The following is a 20,090-nucleotide window of genomic DNA, read 5'->3' as shown; positions in this document are numbered from 1 at the left end:
AAAGTACAGAATAACTGAAGATTTTTGTCTTTGTAGAAAATTTTATAATTCGAAAGTACACACAATAACTGAAGATTTTTGTCTTTGTAGAAAATTTTATAATTCATAAGTAAAGACACAATAACTGAAGATTTTTGTCTTTGTAGAAAATTTTATAATTCATAAGTAAAGACACAATAACTGAAGATTTTTGTCTTTGTAGAAAATTTTATAATTCCAAAGTACACACAATAACTGAAAATTTTTGTCTTTGTAGAAAATGTTTTCAGAGTCTCCTCAGAATCCGGCAGGAAGCAGGAAGACTTTCATGTGTCTCATAAAGTTCCTCACGGATATGGTGCCTTTCGAGTCATCGTCACATTTAAAAGTACGTTGTGGCATTTACAAAATAAATCTTACCAAGGGTAAGAAGAACTTGTGAGGCGATAGTTCGACAATTTTTTTAGCGAATCATGTCGGGCCAAAGCCATGCTTCTCTTGATATGCATATATTAGCAAGCAATTCTGTTTTGCAGTAATTTGTTTATAAATAATAAGTGTATAATTCTTTAATAACTTTTATCAGATCTAATTATATGTTTTTGTGTGTGCAGAATACCTTGTAAAAATAACAAGCACTAAAAACCCATTCAAAAGACACCAACAAAGCAACACAGAGAAGCTACTAACAATTTTGAATACAGCCCATGTAGTATATACAAGGGGACCTAGGAAGAAATGTAGATTTGCTGTATATAAACAATTTACAACACAAAAGGCATAGCCCAAAATGGATCACCACTGAAAAATTACCATTTGGATGAAATGAAAATTTGTCTCCCTTAATTAATTTAAATTCAAATAAAGCAAATGTGATTAAATGCGTTTTTTCCCTTTTGTAGGCCCATATAGTAAGACCCCCTTATGTACCTCCAAAGTGTAGAGAGCTTTTCACAGACTACATCATGTTAGTGAAAACCAGACTTGCAGATTTAAAGGTAAAAAAAATGTCTTTTCAATATGTACAAGATTGCATGTAATTGATAAAATGTTCCTGATCCAGAATATTATAGGATTAATCGTTCTTTTTTCAGGATTTATCGATGTGTAAACTCTGCCTTTTTACTCACAAACTGAATAAAAGTGCGAAGCACTTTTATGTTAAGTTTGTGAGTAAAAAGGCAGAGTTTACACATCAATAAATTCTGAAAAAAGAACGTTTAATTCTTATAATTCCAATTACGAATTTTTTAAATTATTAAAATTATTTCTCTTTGAGGCCGCCATACAATCCGTTATTTTGTTCGGCGTAGGAATACTTTATGTCGCAAAGAAACGTATACAAGATGAATATCGATAAAATCCAACTTCAATTGTCAAAACAATCGATAAATAAACTTATAAAAACTCACTGAATGTTGTTTAAGTCAACAAATATCGTAAATACGCGTATTCTCCAGAATAATTCGTCCTTGACCATGGCCATGTTGACATAAACAACGTCATAACGAAAGAAGCAGACCGACGACGTCCTCGATTTGCTTTGGTTCGTTCAAAGATTTAGGGAGAATATGGGATCTGTAGGATATAAACATATGAATTTGATGCTAAAAATGCCAGAGTCTGAGGTACGTTTCTTTTCCTTATCACAACGATACCAACTGAACTGATATGGAACGTCGAGAAAATGACAGCATGATCAGCGATTTTTTAAAATTCACATTCGTGATCCGACAGTGACATAAACATGATATTCCCGTCTGTCAGTCCTGTTTATCTCCTTTTCGTTCATTCATTCGATCATTCATTCATTCATTCATTTTTTATTTCAAGTTTCTTGTAATCATAATTTAGCTAAAACGGATTATAGAAGTATCTGTTTTCATTATTTTTACAACAGTCAAGAAAGTAGTTCACTTCTGATTGAAGAATTCATCGATGTGTAAACTTTTTCTTGAATTTGTTTTCGTCCAATCAAAACACAAGGAATCAGTAAATAAAATCAAGATTGGAATTATAGTGCTTTGCATATTATTTCAGCAACCTTTGGATGCAGAATCTGAAGACAAGGACCAAGGAAGCAGGAAAAAGGTTTTGACATTCTTTTGACAGTGTACAGTATTAAGACTCAATTCCTGAAGATAAAGTTAGTGCATGATTATTGTGAGCAGGGGTGCATCTTCTAAAATTGTAAAATTCAGGATCAGGTGTTTAGGTGTTAGGGCAGGGCTGTATTAATCAGTAAAGTTTTAATGTGCTAATTATACAAGTTGCGGGAGGTATAATGTTTTTGACCCCTCCGTCATTCATTCAGTCAGTCAGTCCTGTTTTTTTGTCGGCGCAACTCCTCATAAACCGCTGCACAGAATTTCGTCAAACTTTGCAGATATTTAGGACACAATGTGTACATGTGCATATTACCAGGAAATTGGGATTCCTTTATTTTCCCGGCAATTTCAGCACTTCTAGTTTTGGGGGAGCTTGGGGTATGTGAGCTTGCTCACTTTTTCTTTCATTCTTTAAAAATTGTATGTGCTCCTGGGTACTGAGTAAACAAACAAATTACACTGTTACGATAGACACTGGTGCCTCTTCCAATTTTTTTTTTTTAAATTCATGGCCTTTGAGTTGTGTGTTAAAAAGGGCTATTTTGATCATATAGTGAAAATGCATTAGTCCTTTGAAAAAAACTTCCTAAAATTTGTTCCTTGCATTAAAGATTAAAATCCAGTACATGGTTATCATGAGTATTGATGTTACTTCCAAAAATTGTGAAGTTCATGGAAACGGTGAGGGGTGGTTTAAGCAGACATACTAAGTTCATGATTATAGTGAGAGCTTCTGCCTAACTTTTGAAGGTCGTGACCCTTGGTCAGGGTTTTAATGCTATGGCATCGCTCTATTGATAGTGTAGGAATTATTCTTTAATCTGCATTGAGAGAAGTTATTCCACCATAATTATTCACATATTATATTGATCACTGAGACTATTGTAAATGATGGTATTTTGAAAGTAAAAACTACATAAGAATTTTATTTTGAATGTATAATACATCAATTATTTTTTATTGTTTAAAGGACAGATGATACAAACAAATTTTTGTCAAAAATTTCAAAATTTGAAAATAACAACTTGAGTCATGTTTTAATGAGTAAAATGAATAAGTTTAACCGCGTAGTTTTTGAATTTTTATTCAAATTCTCACAAAAATGGGATTTGAAGAGAAATATATTAATTTTGTATAGATTAATAAGGATGGTTTAAGAGAGGTAGAATTTGAACATCAATTTCTTTATATTCTAGAAATTTAATTTTTACATCATAATCAGTGAAATAAGACAAGAAAATATATACCAATCCAGGCATCTATTTTTTGTTTGTATCATCTGTCCATAAGGTGGTATGGGATACCAGACTCACCTACAAGTAATGTTTATTCAAGTTCATATAGTATAATGACATCTAAATCATTGCCCTTCAAAGGAGAGGCTGTTTAGTGTTACAAATGGATAAATAAGGGGAAAAACAAGCATATCTGGCTCTGAGAAATTGTTATGTCGATAAATATTAAATCATGAAATGGCTATAATGTTTAATTTTTTTTTCATTTGAAAAAAAATCAAATATTTTAGAGCTGAAAAAACTGAGGCATGTAGTGTGAATTAGATATGAAGTGTAATTTTATACCTGTAAAATGAAGGTAAAGTTAATATTGTAGGTGAATGAACAGATAGAAGAAGATATCCAGAAGGCATTAGTTGTGTTTAAGTCCACCAAAAAAATTCCAACATCAATCATGGAAGCTAGGTAAAGGAATATTGATAAACAGATACTGTACTATTATTGATTCTCTAGCATGAATAAGGCAGGTTCATATAGTGTTTGTCATCATTTTTATGTCCTTCCATCAGTCCATCACATTTTGTATTTACCTTATGGTCAAAGTTCAAGACATTCCGATACAGTGGCTTCCACTTAATCGGATAGCGGTTAAATGAATATTTCGGCTATTTCAATATAATATCAGAGCACAGAACCATTTCTTATATACCTGTTAATAATTTCTGATGATATTCTGATGAGAAAAAATCTGATACACAAAGAACTATATGCGGTATATTGGATATATTTGCCCCCACAAAAGTCAAATTTTGAAAACCTTCCTGAAAGGTACTGAATTCAATAAATTGTATGAGAAATATAAATTAACAGAAAATATTATAGTGTCAAAGCAGTGTATTCACAATTTTTGTTTTTATGACGTCACAAACTAGTCCGATTTTATATCCTTTTTTCAGAAAGAGGACAAAATGGACAAAATTTCAACAATTTTAGCTTTAAAATTTATAGAGCGCAAGTTTGTTCAGGAACAATATTGACATATTTCATTGATATTATCATTCTACACATTATATCAAAATATTGATCCTGAACACACATGCGCTCGGTGACTTTTACTCAAAATATCGACGAAATATGTACATTTTTCTGTAAAATTCATAAAAAACTTAAATTTACGTCATGTTTGTGACGTCATTACGTACATATGGCGTCATTACTTATGAAAATATTCAGTGCTTTGAAGTCAGCATATACTCCCCTGTTTAAGAACTTAATTAAATATATCTCCATCAAAGTTTGATTTGGGGGGCAAATATTGGTTATTACCGAATAAAGTTCTTTGGACCATCGTAGTATTTATAGAAAATTGTGACCTTGTTCACACCTCTTCCTTAGTGAAGCCTTTGTTTACACTATCTGACACCTTGAGTACGATAATGAGGGGATTAGTCACGGCTGAATGCACGCAGTCGATCACCTTACCTGTGTTAATAATTGGCACACTGTTTTGATACAGTTATGATGATCAGCTAGGGTTTCAATGATTATTGAATGAAAATGAAAATTCAATGAAAATTACTTTTCAGTGATGTACTTGATAATTATGATAATCGTTTGCAATTTTTTCTTAAGTTAGATTTTAATTATTGCACGTATTAGCTTGTGTATGACAATTTGCTGGGACATTGAAATGCGTCATAGTTACGGGATTATTGGCTTGAGAATTGTCACAAACAGTATGAAATACATAATCATGTTAAAGAAACAAAGAAAACAAAACAATTTAATATTTTTGTTTAATTTTAATGTACCATTTATCCGGGGAAAAATAAATTACGGAATAAAGTCAGGCATTTAGTCTACTTCCGTTTCCATAATGGCGGCCATCAAAGAAGGAATGTAAACATGTGCTGATTATAAATGGCAATAACTATTGAAAAAAGATTTTTATAAGTCATTTTAATTAAAAAATGTTACCACATTAAATTGATAAGAATGTTTAACATTTTATTTTATGAGAATCGCCAGGTAAAATAATCAAACCAAAAAGAAAGTGCAAGTTAGAAATTTGCTACGATGTATTGTCAATACATGTAGCTCTATAAATCTTTGTTTGGACTCGAAATGGAGCAATCGGCTATTCGAATATTCGGCTATTCGGATAACAGAAGGCTGACAATTTTACTATTGGATTAAGCGGGATCCACTGTACTAAATATTTAGAAAATATGATGCGAGATTTGCATTTAACTTACACTGATAACGTTCTTCGAGGTGAGCTTCGTAATCTTTGATTACCTATGTTTTATTATAGACATCATTTCTAGATATTTTTATCAAATTTCATATGTTGATACATACTAATGAGAGATACGCAACTGCATCAACATTTTTGACCTTGACCTTTCCTTTGACCTTGACCTCACTTTTATCAAATTGTGTATAAGTCAGTCTTTAATTAAAGACATCATTTCTTTATATTTTTAACTTCTTATGTTGATACATATTGATGAGAGATATGCAACTGCATCAACATTTTTGACCTTGACCTTTGCTTTAACATTGACCTCACTTTTCCTAAATTAGTGTCAAACGTCGTAAGCTGATAGATATTGAGGTAAGCATTTCAAGTGTATCATCATTTTTTACCTTCACCTTTCATTTGACCTTGACCTCACTTTTATCCATTTTTGTTTAAGTCAGTTTTAAAGAAACCATTTATAATTATATTTTCAACTTCATTTGCTGATACTTACTGATGAGAGCTTTTCAACTGAATCAACAGTTTTTGACCTTGGTATTTCCTTTGACCTTGACCTCACTTTAATGAAATTAGTGTCAAACTCCATATGCTGATACATACTAATGTAAGCAATTCAGCTGCATCACTATTCAAGATATTCTGATCAAATTTTATACACATACAAATTTTCATGTTACTTTACTAATATATCCTCGGCGGGGCATTCATGTCCTATGGACATATTTTTAGTCTTACAATGAAATTCCCTATGACTTGACTCTGCTACTCCTCATTTTAAATAAAAATCAAAGAAACTATTCCAGTTATTTTCTTCAAACACATCTTAGATTTGAATCAATAAGATGTATAGAGCTGTTTCAAAATTTTCTGACCTTGACTTTTAATATGTTCCTGACCTCTCTAGACATTGTTTTGCATTAAGCATAGTGAAAAAAGAAACTGTCCTTAATGTATTCATCAAGCTTCATATAAAAATATAGATTGACAAAAATTTCAGCTGTATCATAAGACTATGACCTTCTCGATGGCCTTAACTTTACAGACTTTTTTGTGGTCCATAGATCTTATATCTTCATAGAACGTAAGTTCTTGGCAAACCATGTATTTTACAGAATTTTTGTACCAATTTTTTGCCTTCAGTGTAGCAACCAATAACCTTTTTGTAACTGCATGATTTTTAATCAATTGAATACTAAGTTAATTTTAATTTTCTTTCAGATAAAAGCAGAGACAAATATATGTTTCTCTCATTCTTGACCTTTATTTCATTTTCAGCATATTCAGGAAGCCTTACTATGTGGGCAGATTTTTACCCGTCCTCCTAAAGCCAAGGGCTGTAAGTATATCTCATGTCAATACAGTGGCATTTGTCTTAGTAAGCAGATTCCAATTATTTATGATTGATAATGTATTCATCCTGCATTAAAGGTGCCGATTTTAAGATGTTTGAGGTTGATCCCAATTTATATGTAAAATCAATGGAAAGAGAAATCTTACTGACAAATGCCAAATCTCACTGACAAATCTAATATATAATACTGAGAGATAACAATACAGGTAAACAGGTCTGGTACTAATAGTCAAATGAGTAAGTATTCTTTTATAAAACTACTTGTATCTATGCCTTATATCACTTTCAATGGGCTGTTCCATCGTCGAGTTTCAGGTTGTCTCATGGCACTTAAACATTAACCAAGTGTTAATAACATTGAATTTTTGATATTGTGTGGCTGCATTTTGTGGCTGCAGTTGGAACCATTGACTTACTGAATACAGAATAGACAGAATCTGGTCTACTCAGAATATTTTACTTAAAAATGGGAAATGCCAGAGACTAAAAATGTGCATGGGACTAAAATATAAAGCCAAAATGTACAAAATTCAAAAGTACTCAGAATCTGAATTAAACAAATTATACTGAATATATAATATCATGCCAAAAAATGGTTAGTTTTGAGATTGATTCAAATAATGTCAAGCTACATGTATGTGTAGATAAAATAATTTATCTCCAACATTATTATTTAGCTTCCAGACATTCCAGATCTGAGAATGAAGTTCATCGATACATTGAAATTGTAAGTCTGTTTTTGTTGTATCTTTTTGACATTAGTATTATAATGTATTTTCATCAAAAATTTGACTGAAACGCATCAATTACTAGTATTTATTGAAAAATTAAGGGGGGGGGGGGAAGTCACCAAGTAAAAAGTGGATTAAAATGCAGAATAATTACATGTATGAATTGATATTTTGAATAGAGTAGAGAAAATTCCATTGACTCTGTATAACAACTACATCACGGCTTGTAAAGCAGAATCATCCAGGCTTTTGGAAGGTATGTCAGACTGGAATCCTGGAAGAGTAATTCTAAGAATAAGATCACCTGTTGACATTTGTTTCTGTTGTCAGGGGTATTCCTGGATGAGGAGGAGGATATGGACATGGAATTGACCGAGACAGAACAGTTACAGAGGAGACTGGACCAGCTTCTTAAAGCCATACAGGAAAATCCCAGCAACAGGAGTAGGTCATAAAGCCATACAGGAAAATCCCAGCAATAGGAGTAGGTCATAAAGGTCATAAAGCCATACAGGAAAAATCCCAGCAATAGGAGTAGGTCATAAAGCCATACAGGAAAATCCCAGCAATAGGAGTAGGTCATAAAGGTCATAAGGCCATACAGGAAAATCCCAGAAATAGGAGTAGGTCATAAAGGTCATAAAGCCATACAGGAAAATCCCAGCAATAGGAGTAGGTCATAAAGGTCATAAAGCCATACAGAAAATCCCAGCAATAGGAGTAGGTCATAAAGGTCATAAAGCCATACAGGAAAATCCCAGAAATAGGAGTAGGTCATAAAACGATATGGGAAATTCCCAGCAATAGGAGTAGGTCATGATAGGATGTATAGGTTGATCCATATTGGCAGTCAAAAGGGCTTGACATCTGGTGCCAGAAAACTCAATAGGTAGAGCAACTGGCTGACTGCAGATTCAATGGGCCCAGGTATAAAACCTGGCCTGGTCCATCACATTTTTCCTTTCTGGTTACAGTATTCTGACCATGATTATTGCAAAGCTTGAAAGTAATTGAACTTGTTACATATTGCACTCTGAGGTTCCATTTATGTTTAACTTAGGAAGAAGTTATTAGCTTTCCAAAACCTTGAGAAAATTTATTTTGTGAGTAGCAATATGTTCTTAAGTGAGGAGGAAGTTAATAATTACTTTATTTAATGAGAGAGAAGTTATATTAGCTGCACTGTGAATTGAAGATGATTTTTTTTGTTGCAGTGATTGAACAGTGTTCATTAGTGAGGGAGAAGTTATTATCTTGTCTGAACTCTGAGGACAATAGTGAATGTAATCATGCTTGTCTCCTCCTCAACATGGATGCTGCAGACATCTCTATACCAAATATAAAGGTATATAAAATGGAATGGTTTATTTATCAAAGAGTAGTAAGATCCCAGGGAGAAATTCAAAGAAATCTTTGTTGTGCATTGTATGTATTTGCTTCATTTTAAACATGTTAAAATATGCTCTGTATATCAGGACACATAATTAGTTTGTATTTACATTTAATTTATTTGTTGCATCGAGATAGATGTAAAATACTTATTTTCTCTGATGATTTATCCAAACGGCATGGTTAAGGACTTGCTACTTTTGGATTCCTCAGGTTGTTGATCAACTTCTGGAGTTTTTAGCATCAGCTTGTCAGACAGTTAACATCAAAACAGATACTGTGTCATGGCCACAAGATTTCTTCACTGTTCTGAAAGAAGTAAAAGAGTCGCACTCTGCACTACTTATAAGAATTTGGAAACTTGTTATGGAACAGGTAAATTATGAGAGATCTAACTGCTGAACCAAATTTCCGTATACATGTACATGTAGTCGCTTGCTTGGCGCAGTAGTTAGATCATCTTTTCTAGAGTTGTTAAGTAAGGCGATCCTTACGTCATGGGTTCGTGTGTAGACACAATAGACAAAATTTGCAGCTCTCCACCTGCAAGTGATGGCATCTCCGTATGAGTGAAAAATTCTCGAGAGGGACGTTAAACAACAATCAAATTGATCTATATACATGTAGCATTCATGGGTATTTTTTTTAATTGTTTATAGTATGTCTCTTTTAGGGCTTTGAGTTGGAATGTCATCACATCAAAACCCTTGGCTTTCTTCTGGCATATCTACATCACATTTATCTGGGATCTCTTGAGGTAGAAATAATAACATGCCAGAATAGCTGCCAGACACTGCATGGGAAGTTTGTGAATTTAATTTGGCAGGAGCTGCCAGTAACTACAAGCAAGTGGAGGAAGTTTTCATTGAGGTGAATCAGACATAAACAGAGGCTATATCTTACAATTGTTGTAGAGATTGGAATACATGTTGTTTAGAGTAGATTTGTATTGTTTGTCAAGAAATTTGTAAGATATTATATACTTCTGCCAACTTATACTGGGTTAAAGTCAAATTTTAAAGATTTAACAGAAAATGAACAAACTTAGAAGTCAATGCAAACATTTTTAGCTCACAGATGAGCTTATGCTATACCCCCGGCATTGGCATCTGCGTTAGCATCAGGGTCCCAGTTAAAGTTTTAGGAGCAGGTCCATTCCCAAGTAACCATAAGCCCTACCTAGACCAAACTTGCATGGTTGATGCATCTAGGGATGGACACTACCAGACTTGCTTCGGATGCTTGATAGACCTACATTTTCCAGATGAGTGACAAGGTTATTCCCAAGTAACTGTAAGCCCTACTGGGACCAAACTTGCATGGATGATGCATCTAAGGATGAACAATTAAAACTTGCTTCGGATGCTGGATCTGACCTACATTTTCAAAATGAATAACCAGATTAAATTTTTTGTAACAGATCGATCCCAATGAACTTATAACTTATTTAAACAGAACTTGCTTGAATATTATTGTCAGAATAAATACTAACTGTTAAGAAAATATGATGTGAGATTTGCATTACTTAAACTGATAACATTCATCGAGGTGAGCTACGTAACCTTTGATTACATATGTTTTTCCCTAGAGTAAGACCAGAAGGATACCAGAGCTATAGGGCTTACACTGGCAAATGCTTGTTTAGAAGCCTATGACTCTTATGCCAAGGCAAAGAATGGTTCACAAAGAGGGTTAAAATTTTACAGAGAACTTCATTGAAAATTAATTAAGAAATCTCCCTTTCAAGAACTTTAATATGACAAGAAATATTGGTAGATCTGAAGGGATGCTTTGTACTTTGGTGTAAAATTAACATACACTTGTACATATACCTGTACAAGTTATGATATGTAAAAATTTACCCTGTGACACAGGTGTGACTGATACATGTATTTGCATGACCAGTTCTGAATAAGAAACAGATTTGGCGGTGCTATAAATATACGAGGCATTATTTCAAGATGCAAGTTTTTGTCAAGCTAGGTAGTTGAGTGACTTGTGGAATTAAATATTGTTCCATAAAAGTTCATCCTTCCCCCCAAAAAAATTATTTCGCAAGTTAACATAGGTATTCATTTTTCCAGTCACGAGTTAGCCGACGAGTTCCGAATACCTTAGCGGTACCCATTCAATTCAACCCTAAATTAAAAAAATATATGTTCAGCACATTATCCATATGCATGCCTAAGAATAGTTAAATTAATTGCTTACCAATAATTATTTGTATTTCCAAAGGATAAAGAGAAACTAAGGGTATCGTGAACACTGAGCTCACTTTAATGATACCCCACACCTCCAATATTATTATTATGACAAAGTCCATGTTTTTCTTTGGGAGATGCGAAATAAGTGTCAGATCTAAAAGTAAAATAAGAGGTCACATGTACAATGTCACAATGTAATAAAGAATCTATGAAAGTATCATTAAATTTTATTATTCAGTGGAATGGAGGTATTGTGGATAAGAGATGGATATACCCTTAATATTAGAAAGAATGGCAGTATCCATGTAATGCTAAGGGAGCCCAAATTATGTGCCAGATCAAAAAATAAAATAGAAGGTGCACTTTGGCACAATTTAACAAAGATTCTATGAAAGACTCATAAAGTCTGTGAAGCCTCATTAAATTTCATTCAGTGGTACAAGAGGAGTTGTGGAGTTTTGGATAAGAAATGGGTACCCCAAAGCATATCAGACGGACAGACGTACAGACAGATGGATGGACATACAGACCGATGGATGGACAAACATCCCATCACTATATCCCCCTTCCCCCTGCTTTTCAAGTGCGGGTATAATAAGTCACGTTTACAATGAAGAAAACAAGGAAGAATGAATTTATAAGAGTGTTTAAAATGGGTATTCGGAACTAGGAAAATGACAACACAAAAATATTCCGATATTTTCCAGTGTTCTAAATATTATTTTAGACAAGTTTTACATATTTGTTAGAGTTCATATCAAACTTACTTTTGATACCTGGAATGTTGTTTTATGTGAAAAATTGATGTCTCCACAGAGATTTTTCTGCAGACTTGCGTGTCGCTGCGATTCAGATTTGTTGCTTTGTAAAAGTATATCTACTCTTTCAAGTACGATAACGAAACCGAACTGACGGCAAAGCATCAGAACTTCCCATAATTCAAACACTCATAAATAAGTATTCTTACCAATGGTATTAGGGCTGTATCAATATATCGATATATCGATACGTATCGAAATTCAAGAAAAATATTGTATCGAAAAATTACTTCTAATACGTATCGGACAAGCAGTTTTTCTTCTAATCCTACTAATAAGATGGTAATTTTTATCAGCAAATATTGTATTTCACTTTTTTGAATTAAAACTGATCAATAATTATAGATTTATAAAAGAAATAACACAATTTTTATAGTTATTATAAAATACATAATTTTATTTTAACATGTTGATTTTACAGTCATTAAAAGTTTCGATTGGAAGTGTTTTATTTACTGACTGTTGGATAAGAACTTTGGAATGGGTAATAAAACACTAAATTTTTTATGAAATCCATACATTAAATGATTAATAAGCCTTTTTTCATGGACTTGTTTAAGAATCCAATATATCACATATCGCTTTGAAAAATATTGTATTGTATCGTATCGAAAGTTTTTGCTCAATACACAGCCCTAATAGGTATCAATTTATTTTTACACATTTGAATGTATTAATTATCAGCTCTTAAATAAATAATTATTCGGAACTGGTCAAAATTCAGAACTGGCCAAAGGACTGTAACTTTGGTCACTTAATTAATGTGAAATGAAATATAAATTCTATTATTTTGACTGCATGATTTCTTTTACAGAATAATGATGGAATATGTCAGCAGTTTGTCAAGTATGAATGGCATTGTCATCAAAGAGTTCCTGCCGGACACCTTCTTATACAAAGTATCTGTGTGTTTAACAAAACGGAATGGCTTAAAAATGCGTTCTCTCGTTCAAATTGTCTGCATGAAAATATTAATAAGACCAAATATCTGAATAAAATAAAACTGGTATATATATATATATATATATACATATTGGTACATATACATATACAAGTTTCTTGTCTTTTGGTTTCTAAAAAAAAGGAAGAGCCCATTGGTGAATGTGCAGTATTATTTTCAAGTTTCAGTTTTTGTATCACCACATCAAATATTTTCATCATGGAGACCAAAGTGTTGAAGACATCTCAAATCTTTCGGAGGAAATAAAAGCTTCTTTATATAGAGTAAAGGTTTGTAAAATTTCTCTTATGCAGTAATATGTTAACATATTTTTCCTGTAGTGGAAAGTTTTTTTTTTGCTCAATTGTATTTTACTCAAGTAGTGTTCTAATGCAAAGTTTACCAAATAAAAAAAAATAAAGAAAAAACAAGAACTAGAGGTACTGTGAGCTATGAGCTCATAAAATGATACACCCTGCCTACCATTTGATTATTATGGTAAAGGCCATGTATTTTGCTTTGGCTGACCCAAAATAAACGTCAGATGAAAAACTCGTAGAAGGTCACAATGACACTATGTAATGAAGAATCCATGAAAGTATAAAATTTCATTTAGTGGTTTAGGAGGAGTTGTGGATAAGAGATGGATACCCCTCAATATTATGGAAAGAATGGCAATCTTCATGTTTTGCTGTGGGAAACCTGATATTGTGTCTGATCAAAAAGTAATTGGAGTTGAAACAATTTACATATTTGTACCCCCCGCTTGAAATGTGGGAGGTTATATAGTAATAGGTATATCCGTCCATCTGTCTGTATGTCCGTCTGTGACACTTTGGGGTACCCATCTCTTATCCACAACTCCTCTTGTACCACTGAATAAAATTTGATGAGACTTTCAGAGAATCTTTATTATATAATGCCATTGTGCACCTCTTATTTTAATTTTTGATCCAACACATATATTGGATTTCCCATAGCAAAACATGGTCACTGACATTATATTCATATGGGGGGGGGGGGGGTGTATCATTTAGTGAGCTCTTTGCTCACAGTACCTCTAGTTTTATAAACTTTTGGGGTTGAGAAAGAATAAACTGAATTAACCTAGGTTATATATATTATATATTCTTATATACACATATGTATAACATTAAAATTGTATATATATGTATTAAATCTTTGTAGCTTTCCTTTAGAAGCTGGGTACATCTGGAAATGGAAGTTACTGTCCCAGAGGATGAATTATCCTATGGAGATTGGTAGTATTTGTCCTTAAAATTAATTCTCTCAAGACAGTGTTAAACTGTTTCTTGATGTCTTTTTTTGTGAAAATCCTCAAGTATATAAAACAAAGCATCACATTCATAAATCTTGATCTACATTTTTACATCTGAAAAATTGATAAACATGTTGAAAACCTAAACCTGTCCATTATTTGTCTACCTCACCTTGACAAAGTTGAGATGAGCTTATATGTTATACCCCAGCGTCTGTAATGGATTTAGCCTTGTTTTAGGATCAGGTCTATTCCCAAGTAAATATAGACCCTACTTGACCAACTTGTATGGATGATACACAGGGATGCATACTACCAGACTTGCTTCAGATGCTGGATCTGAACTACATTTTCCAGATAAGTGAATCAGGGTAAAGTTTTTGGAGCAGGTCTGTTATCAAGTATCTATAAAACCTACCAAAATCAAACATGCATGGATAATGTATCTTGGGATTGACTCTACCCAATCTGCTATGGATGCTGAATCTGGCCTTCATTTTCAAGATGAGTGAATATAGCCATACACAGCCAATGGGCTTGGATGATGTACGCATGGACACTTCCAGACTTGCTTTGGATGCTGAGTGGGACATACATTTTCCTGATGAGTGACAAGGGTAATGTTCCTGGACTAGCTCTGTAATTTTTGGCCTGTTATGATTAAACTTGCTTGAATAATGAACCTTAGGATGGAAATCTACAGACTTGCTCCAAATGTTTGAACTGACTGACATATTTCTTGATAAATGAATAGATTAAAGTTTTTGAAGCAGGCCCATTCCCAACTAACCACAAGTCCTAAAAAATCAAACTTGGATGGAAATTGATTTCAAAATGCACACTAACTAGAAAAAAAAATATAATGTGACATTTGCCTTACTAAATAGATAAAACTTGTCCAAGTGAGCTTTGTATTCTTTAATTACCAATGTTTTTTTTTAATGTGTATGGAAAAATCACATGTTTATATACACAACAAAAAAATGAATTAGACCTATTCTACACAACTATAGCCTTATGCTGATTTCAATGCAAAACATGAATTAAAAACATAAAAAAGGATATTCATTTAAAAAAATGGAAAAAATTTTGATGCTTGTGCATTTACTACTGGGTAGGAGTGGTTGAAATCGAAGGGCTATATAAAAATTGCAGCATGATCACCAGTCTCATTTGATATTTTGATTTCTAAGATGTGTTAAGTTGTTATTAATTCTGTCTGGCTTTTTTAAATACTTCCTGCTAAAAGTGTAATTACTGTATGTCTGCATGATTATATAAGCAGTAAATGTCTGTAAGATCGTGAAGGTGCTTTTTAAAAAGAACATGGTTAACACCTTTACAGGGTGTTAATATCTGTCTGAATGACTTCATTTCTTAGCTCACCTGTGCAAACGCTTCTGTCCATATGTTTTTAGCTCACCTGAGCCGAAGGCTCAAGTGAGCTTTTCTGATCAAAATTTGTCCATTGTCTGTCGTTGTCGTGGTAAACTTTTCACATTTTCATCTTATCAAGAACCACTGGGCCAATTTCAACCAAACTTGCTACAAAGTATCCTTGGGTAAAGGGGATTCAAGTTTGTTCAAATGAAGGGCCACGCCCTCTTGCAAGAGGAAATAATTATGAATTGGTGAAAAATTAATGGCATTTTAAAAAAGTCTTCTTCTCAAGAACCACTGGGCCAGGAAAGATGAAACTCATGTGGAATCATCTTCAGGTAGTGTAGATTCAAGTTTGTTCAAATCATGACCCCCGGGGGGTAGGGTGGGGCCACAATGGCCGATCAAAGTTTCACATAGTAGTATATAGGAAAAATCTTGAAAAATCTTCTTCTCAAGAACCACTGAGCCAGGAAAGATGAAACTCATGTGGAATCATCCTCAGGTAGTGTAGATTCAAGTTTGATCAAATTACTGAATAGGGGATTAATTTCACGGGTTGTAATTTTCACGTTTTTCTTTCATCTGACATGATCGCGGTTTCTTGAATTCGCGGAATTGATATAAAATAAAAGTTACCTCCCTTGTCTATATCCCGTTTAGCTACATGTAAACGACATCAACAGGATTGCTAGATTTAATAAATAATTAACTATTGATTAAAACAAGTGCAGTTATAAGACGTCCTTGACTTTGAACGTCTAATGACTTTCCTATATGCATATAACGATGAGTGCATGTACACCCCTTGATCTGCAATACAACGTTAACACGGCGAAAAAAACCACTGGGCGGTAATAAATGTTTTAATGTAGGTCATCGAAATAATATCCTTCCAAAATCTTCAGTAAGTTCGATAGTTATTTGAATGTTTTTAAAACGTCGATAAAAATTAATATGCGTGTTAATGCAGGTACATGTAACTAATACACTTGGTAACATTAGTTACGCATGGGTAATGAAAATCATGGCCCACGTGTTTTGATTGACAAAACATGTAGCATTGGCTATTAAAACAGCTTTTTAACAAATGCAGGTTATTATCTGCTGGTTTGAATTGAAGTAAATTAAAGCGTGATAATTAAAATACAGGTGACTCGAGATCTCTCGAAGTTCAAGGGACCGCAAGAAAAGTTCGAGAGATAGAAAGTAAATAAAATCCGGAATTTTCAGTTCCGATCATCGAAGTTCTACTTTTATAGATACCGGAAGTATATGTAAAGAAAGTGATTGCACGTTTTGTATTGTATTTTACAGGTAATATTTACTTGATATCAACAAGAATGATCGTATTTCATCTTAATAAAACGAATTCCTAAAGTTTCAATATTTATTTGTTCTTATTTAATGATTACATGAAATCCTAATAGCAATTGTCGGTTTGACTATTCCACGGCTTGATCGGGTCCTTCATCTGTTCACCAGCGTTCACAAGATTTTTCTTATTCGGTATTTAGTCCCTGATAAAGGAATTTCTTGTGCAATATTTGCCATACTGGGATTATGTAGACTCTAATAAAAGTTCATAGTCTATGGGAACTTCTAGATTCGACTATAAATTATTTAGTAAAAATTATCGTCTCGTTTTCAAGTCAAAATAATGTGTGAATTTAAAAACAGTTTATAATTTACCAATAATAATCAAGTAATTATATCAACACACGGACCACCCACAGGTGTAGTGTCATTTATGTAAACACCCAATTATCACCTCAATGCCAAGCCCCAGGCGTTCACTAATTTCCAGGTTAGTTCAGGCTGAATCAATTTTACGCTTGATTGGCTTGTATATGCACGCAATCAAAACTTCGAGAGATAGAGAGTAAAATTCAATGAAATATGTGTAACGGGACCCATGTTTTGGTTCGAGAGATAGAAAAGTTCGAGAGATCAGGAGTAAATTTGCTTAGTTATATATAGGGAAAAAACGGGACCGAAGGTTCACTTCGAGAGATCGAAGTTCGAGCCATCGAGAGTCACCTGTAATTGAATGACAAGTACTACTTGTAATTACCGAAGTGACCATGTACTGCATGCATGTATATATACCTATCGTAGTTTAATAAATTAATTCACTGTTTCTTGAATTCACGTATTTATGAACACCGTGAATATAGCGAATATAAACACCGCGAGTTATTTTCCCCCTATACAGTATGCCCCCCAGGGGTAGGGTTGGGCCACAATGGCTGATCAAAGTTTTACATAGGAATACCTAGTTAAAATCTTTTAAAAATCTTCTTTTTCAGAACAACTGGGCCTGGAAAGATGAAACTCAAGTGGAATCATCCTCAGGTAGTGTAGATTCAAGTTTGTTCAAATCATGACCCCCGGGGGTAGGGCAGGGCCACAATGTCCGATGAAAGTTTTACATAGGAATATATAGGGAAATCTTTTTAAATCTTCTTCTCAGGTACTTCAAAGCCATGATTAGTGATATTTACATGTATATAAAATTATCCTCCTTTGTGTAGATTTTAGTTTGTTCAAATCATAACCCCTAGAGAAAGGGTGGGGCCACAAAGGTCGATCAAAGTTTTACACAGGAAAATAAAGGAAAAATCCCAAGAACAGAAAAGCTATGTTTAGTCATATTCCTCATGTATTGAAGATTTAAATTTGTTCAAATCATGGCCCTTTGGGGTAGGGAGGGTAGAACACCCCCCCCCCCCCCCTCAGTAAACTTTTTCAGTTCTGACATGATCTGTGCCTTTTCTTAGCCGATGTGCTCAGGTGAACGATGTGGCTCTTGGGCCTCTTGTTTTTTCACGTTTTACTTCTTTTTGAGAACCAGCAGACCATTTTCAACCTAACTTGGCACATAGCATCTCCGGGTTAAGGGACAATTTTTATCCCCCCTCCTCTTTGAGGAAGGGAGGGCATATTGCTTTGCTGCTATCTGTTGGTCCACAAACAGTTTCCGTTCGTTTTCTTTGCAGAAGTTGCACATACTGATTTAATTTGGTATACAGATTTATCGTGAAAATCCTCACGAATATAAAACAAAGCATCACATTTATGACTCTTGATCTACATTTTCACATCTGAAAAATTGATAAACATGTTGAAAACCTAAACCTGTCCATTATTTGTCTACCTCACCTTGACAAAGTTGAGATGAGCTTATATGCTATACCCCAGCGTCTGTAATGGATTTAGCCTTGTTTTAGGATCAGGTCTATTCCCAAGTAAATATAGACCCTACTTGATCAACTTGTGTGGATGATACATAGGGATGCATACTACCAGACTTGCTTCAGATGCTGGATCTGAACTACATTTTCCAGATAAGTGAACCAGGGTAAAGTTTTTGGAGCAGGTCTGTTATCAAGTATCTATAAAACCTACCAAAATCAAACATGCATGGATAATGTATCTTGGGATTGACTCTACCCAATCTGCTATGGATGCTGAATCTGGCCTTCATTTTCAAGATGAGTGAATATAGCCAATATTCAGCCAATGGGCTTGGATGATGTACGCATGGACACTTCCAGACTTGCTTTGGATGCTGAGTGGGACATACATTTTCCTGATGAGTGACAAGGGTAATGTTTCTGGACTAGCTCTGTAATTTTTGGCCCGTTATTATTAAACTTGCTTGAATATTGAACCTTAGGATGGAAATCTACAGACTTGCTCCAAATGTTTGAACTGACTGACATATTTCTTGATAAATGAATAGATTAAAGTTTTTGAAGCAGGCCCATTCCCAAGTAACCATAAGTCCTAAAAAATCAAACTTGGATGGAAATTGATCTCAAAATGCACACTAACTAGAAAAAAATATAATTAATTATAATGACATTTGCCTTACTAGATAGATAAAACTTGTCCAAGTGAGCTTTGTATTCTTTAATTACCAATGTTTTTTTTTTAATATATATGGAAAATCACATGTTTACGTACACAATAACAAAATGAATTAGACCTTTTCTACACAACTATATTTTCATTTATTAAAAAGCCTTATGTTGATTTCAATGCAGAACATGAATTAAAAACATTAAAAAGGATATTCATTTAAAAAAAATTAAAAAAAATTAAAAAAAATTTAGATGCTTGTGCATTTACTTCTGGGTAGGAGTGGTTGAAATCGAAGACCTATATAAAAATTGCACCATGATCACCAATCCCATTTGATATTTTGATTTCTAAGATGTGTTAAATTGTTATTAATTCTGTCTGGCTTTTTAGCTCACCTGAGCTGAAAGCTCAAGTGAGCTTTTCTGATCACATTTTGTCCGGCGTCCGTCTGTCTGTCTGTCTGTCTAGCTGTCCATCTGTCCGTCTGTCTGTAAACTTTTCACATTTTCATCTTCTTCTCAAGAACCACTGGGCCAATTTCAACCA

General features: G+C 33.6%; 1 protein-coding gene across 1 annotated transcript in view; it reads left to right on the top strand.

Moving 5' to 3' along the window:
• LOC134244288 (Fanconi anemia group A protein-like) overlaps window positions 1–20,090 on the top strand; it is an 83,544-nt gene that overhangs the window by 29,100 nt on the left and 34,354 nt on the right. Inside the window, exons 14-27 of the mRNA XM_062726549.1 lie at window positions 257–367; window positions 882–977; window positions 2,020–2,070; window positions 3,699–3,787; window positions 6,861–6,921; window positions 7,614–7,663; window positions 7,847–7,923; window positions 7,998–8,111; window positions 8,882–9,012; window positions 9,270–9,431; window positions 9,730–9,926; window positions 12,893–12,977; window positions 13,201–13,308; window positions 14,207–14,280. Of these exons, the coding sequence (XP_062582533.1) occupies window positions 257–367; window positions 882–977; window positions 2,020–2,070; window positions 3,699–3,787; window positions 6,861–6,921; window positions 7,614–7,663; window positions 7,847–7,923; window positions 7,998–8,111; window positions 8,882–9,012; window positions 9,270–9,431; window positions 9,730–9,926; window positions 12,893–12,977; window positions 13,201–13,308; window positions 14,207–14,280 (1,406 nt within the window). The remainder of the gene's footprint in view (window positions 1–256; window positions 368–881; window positions 978–2,019; window positions 2,071–3,698; window positions 3,788–6,860; window positions 6,922–7,613; window positions 7,664–7,846; window positions 7,924–7,997; window positions 8,112–8,881; window positions 9,013–9,269; window positions 9,432–9,729; window positions 9,927–12,892; window positions 12,978–13,200; window positions 13,309–14,206; window positions 14,281–20,090) is intronic.

This window comes from Saccostrea cucullata, unplaced genomic scaffold, assembly GCF_032062105.1.
Source record: "Saccostrea cucullata isolate Sc308-1 unplaced genomic scaffold, CSIRO_AGI_Scuc_v1 ctg277, whole genome shotgun sequence".
NCBI classification, from domain to species: domain Eukaryota; kingdom Metazoa; phylum Mollusca; class Bivalvia; order Ostreida; family Ostreidae; genus Saccostrea; species Saccostrea cuccullata.
This window is presented reverse-complemented; position numbering and strand designations above follow the sequence as displayed.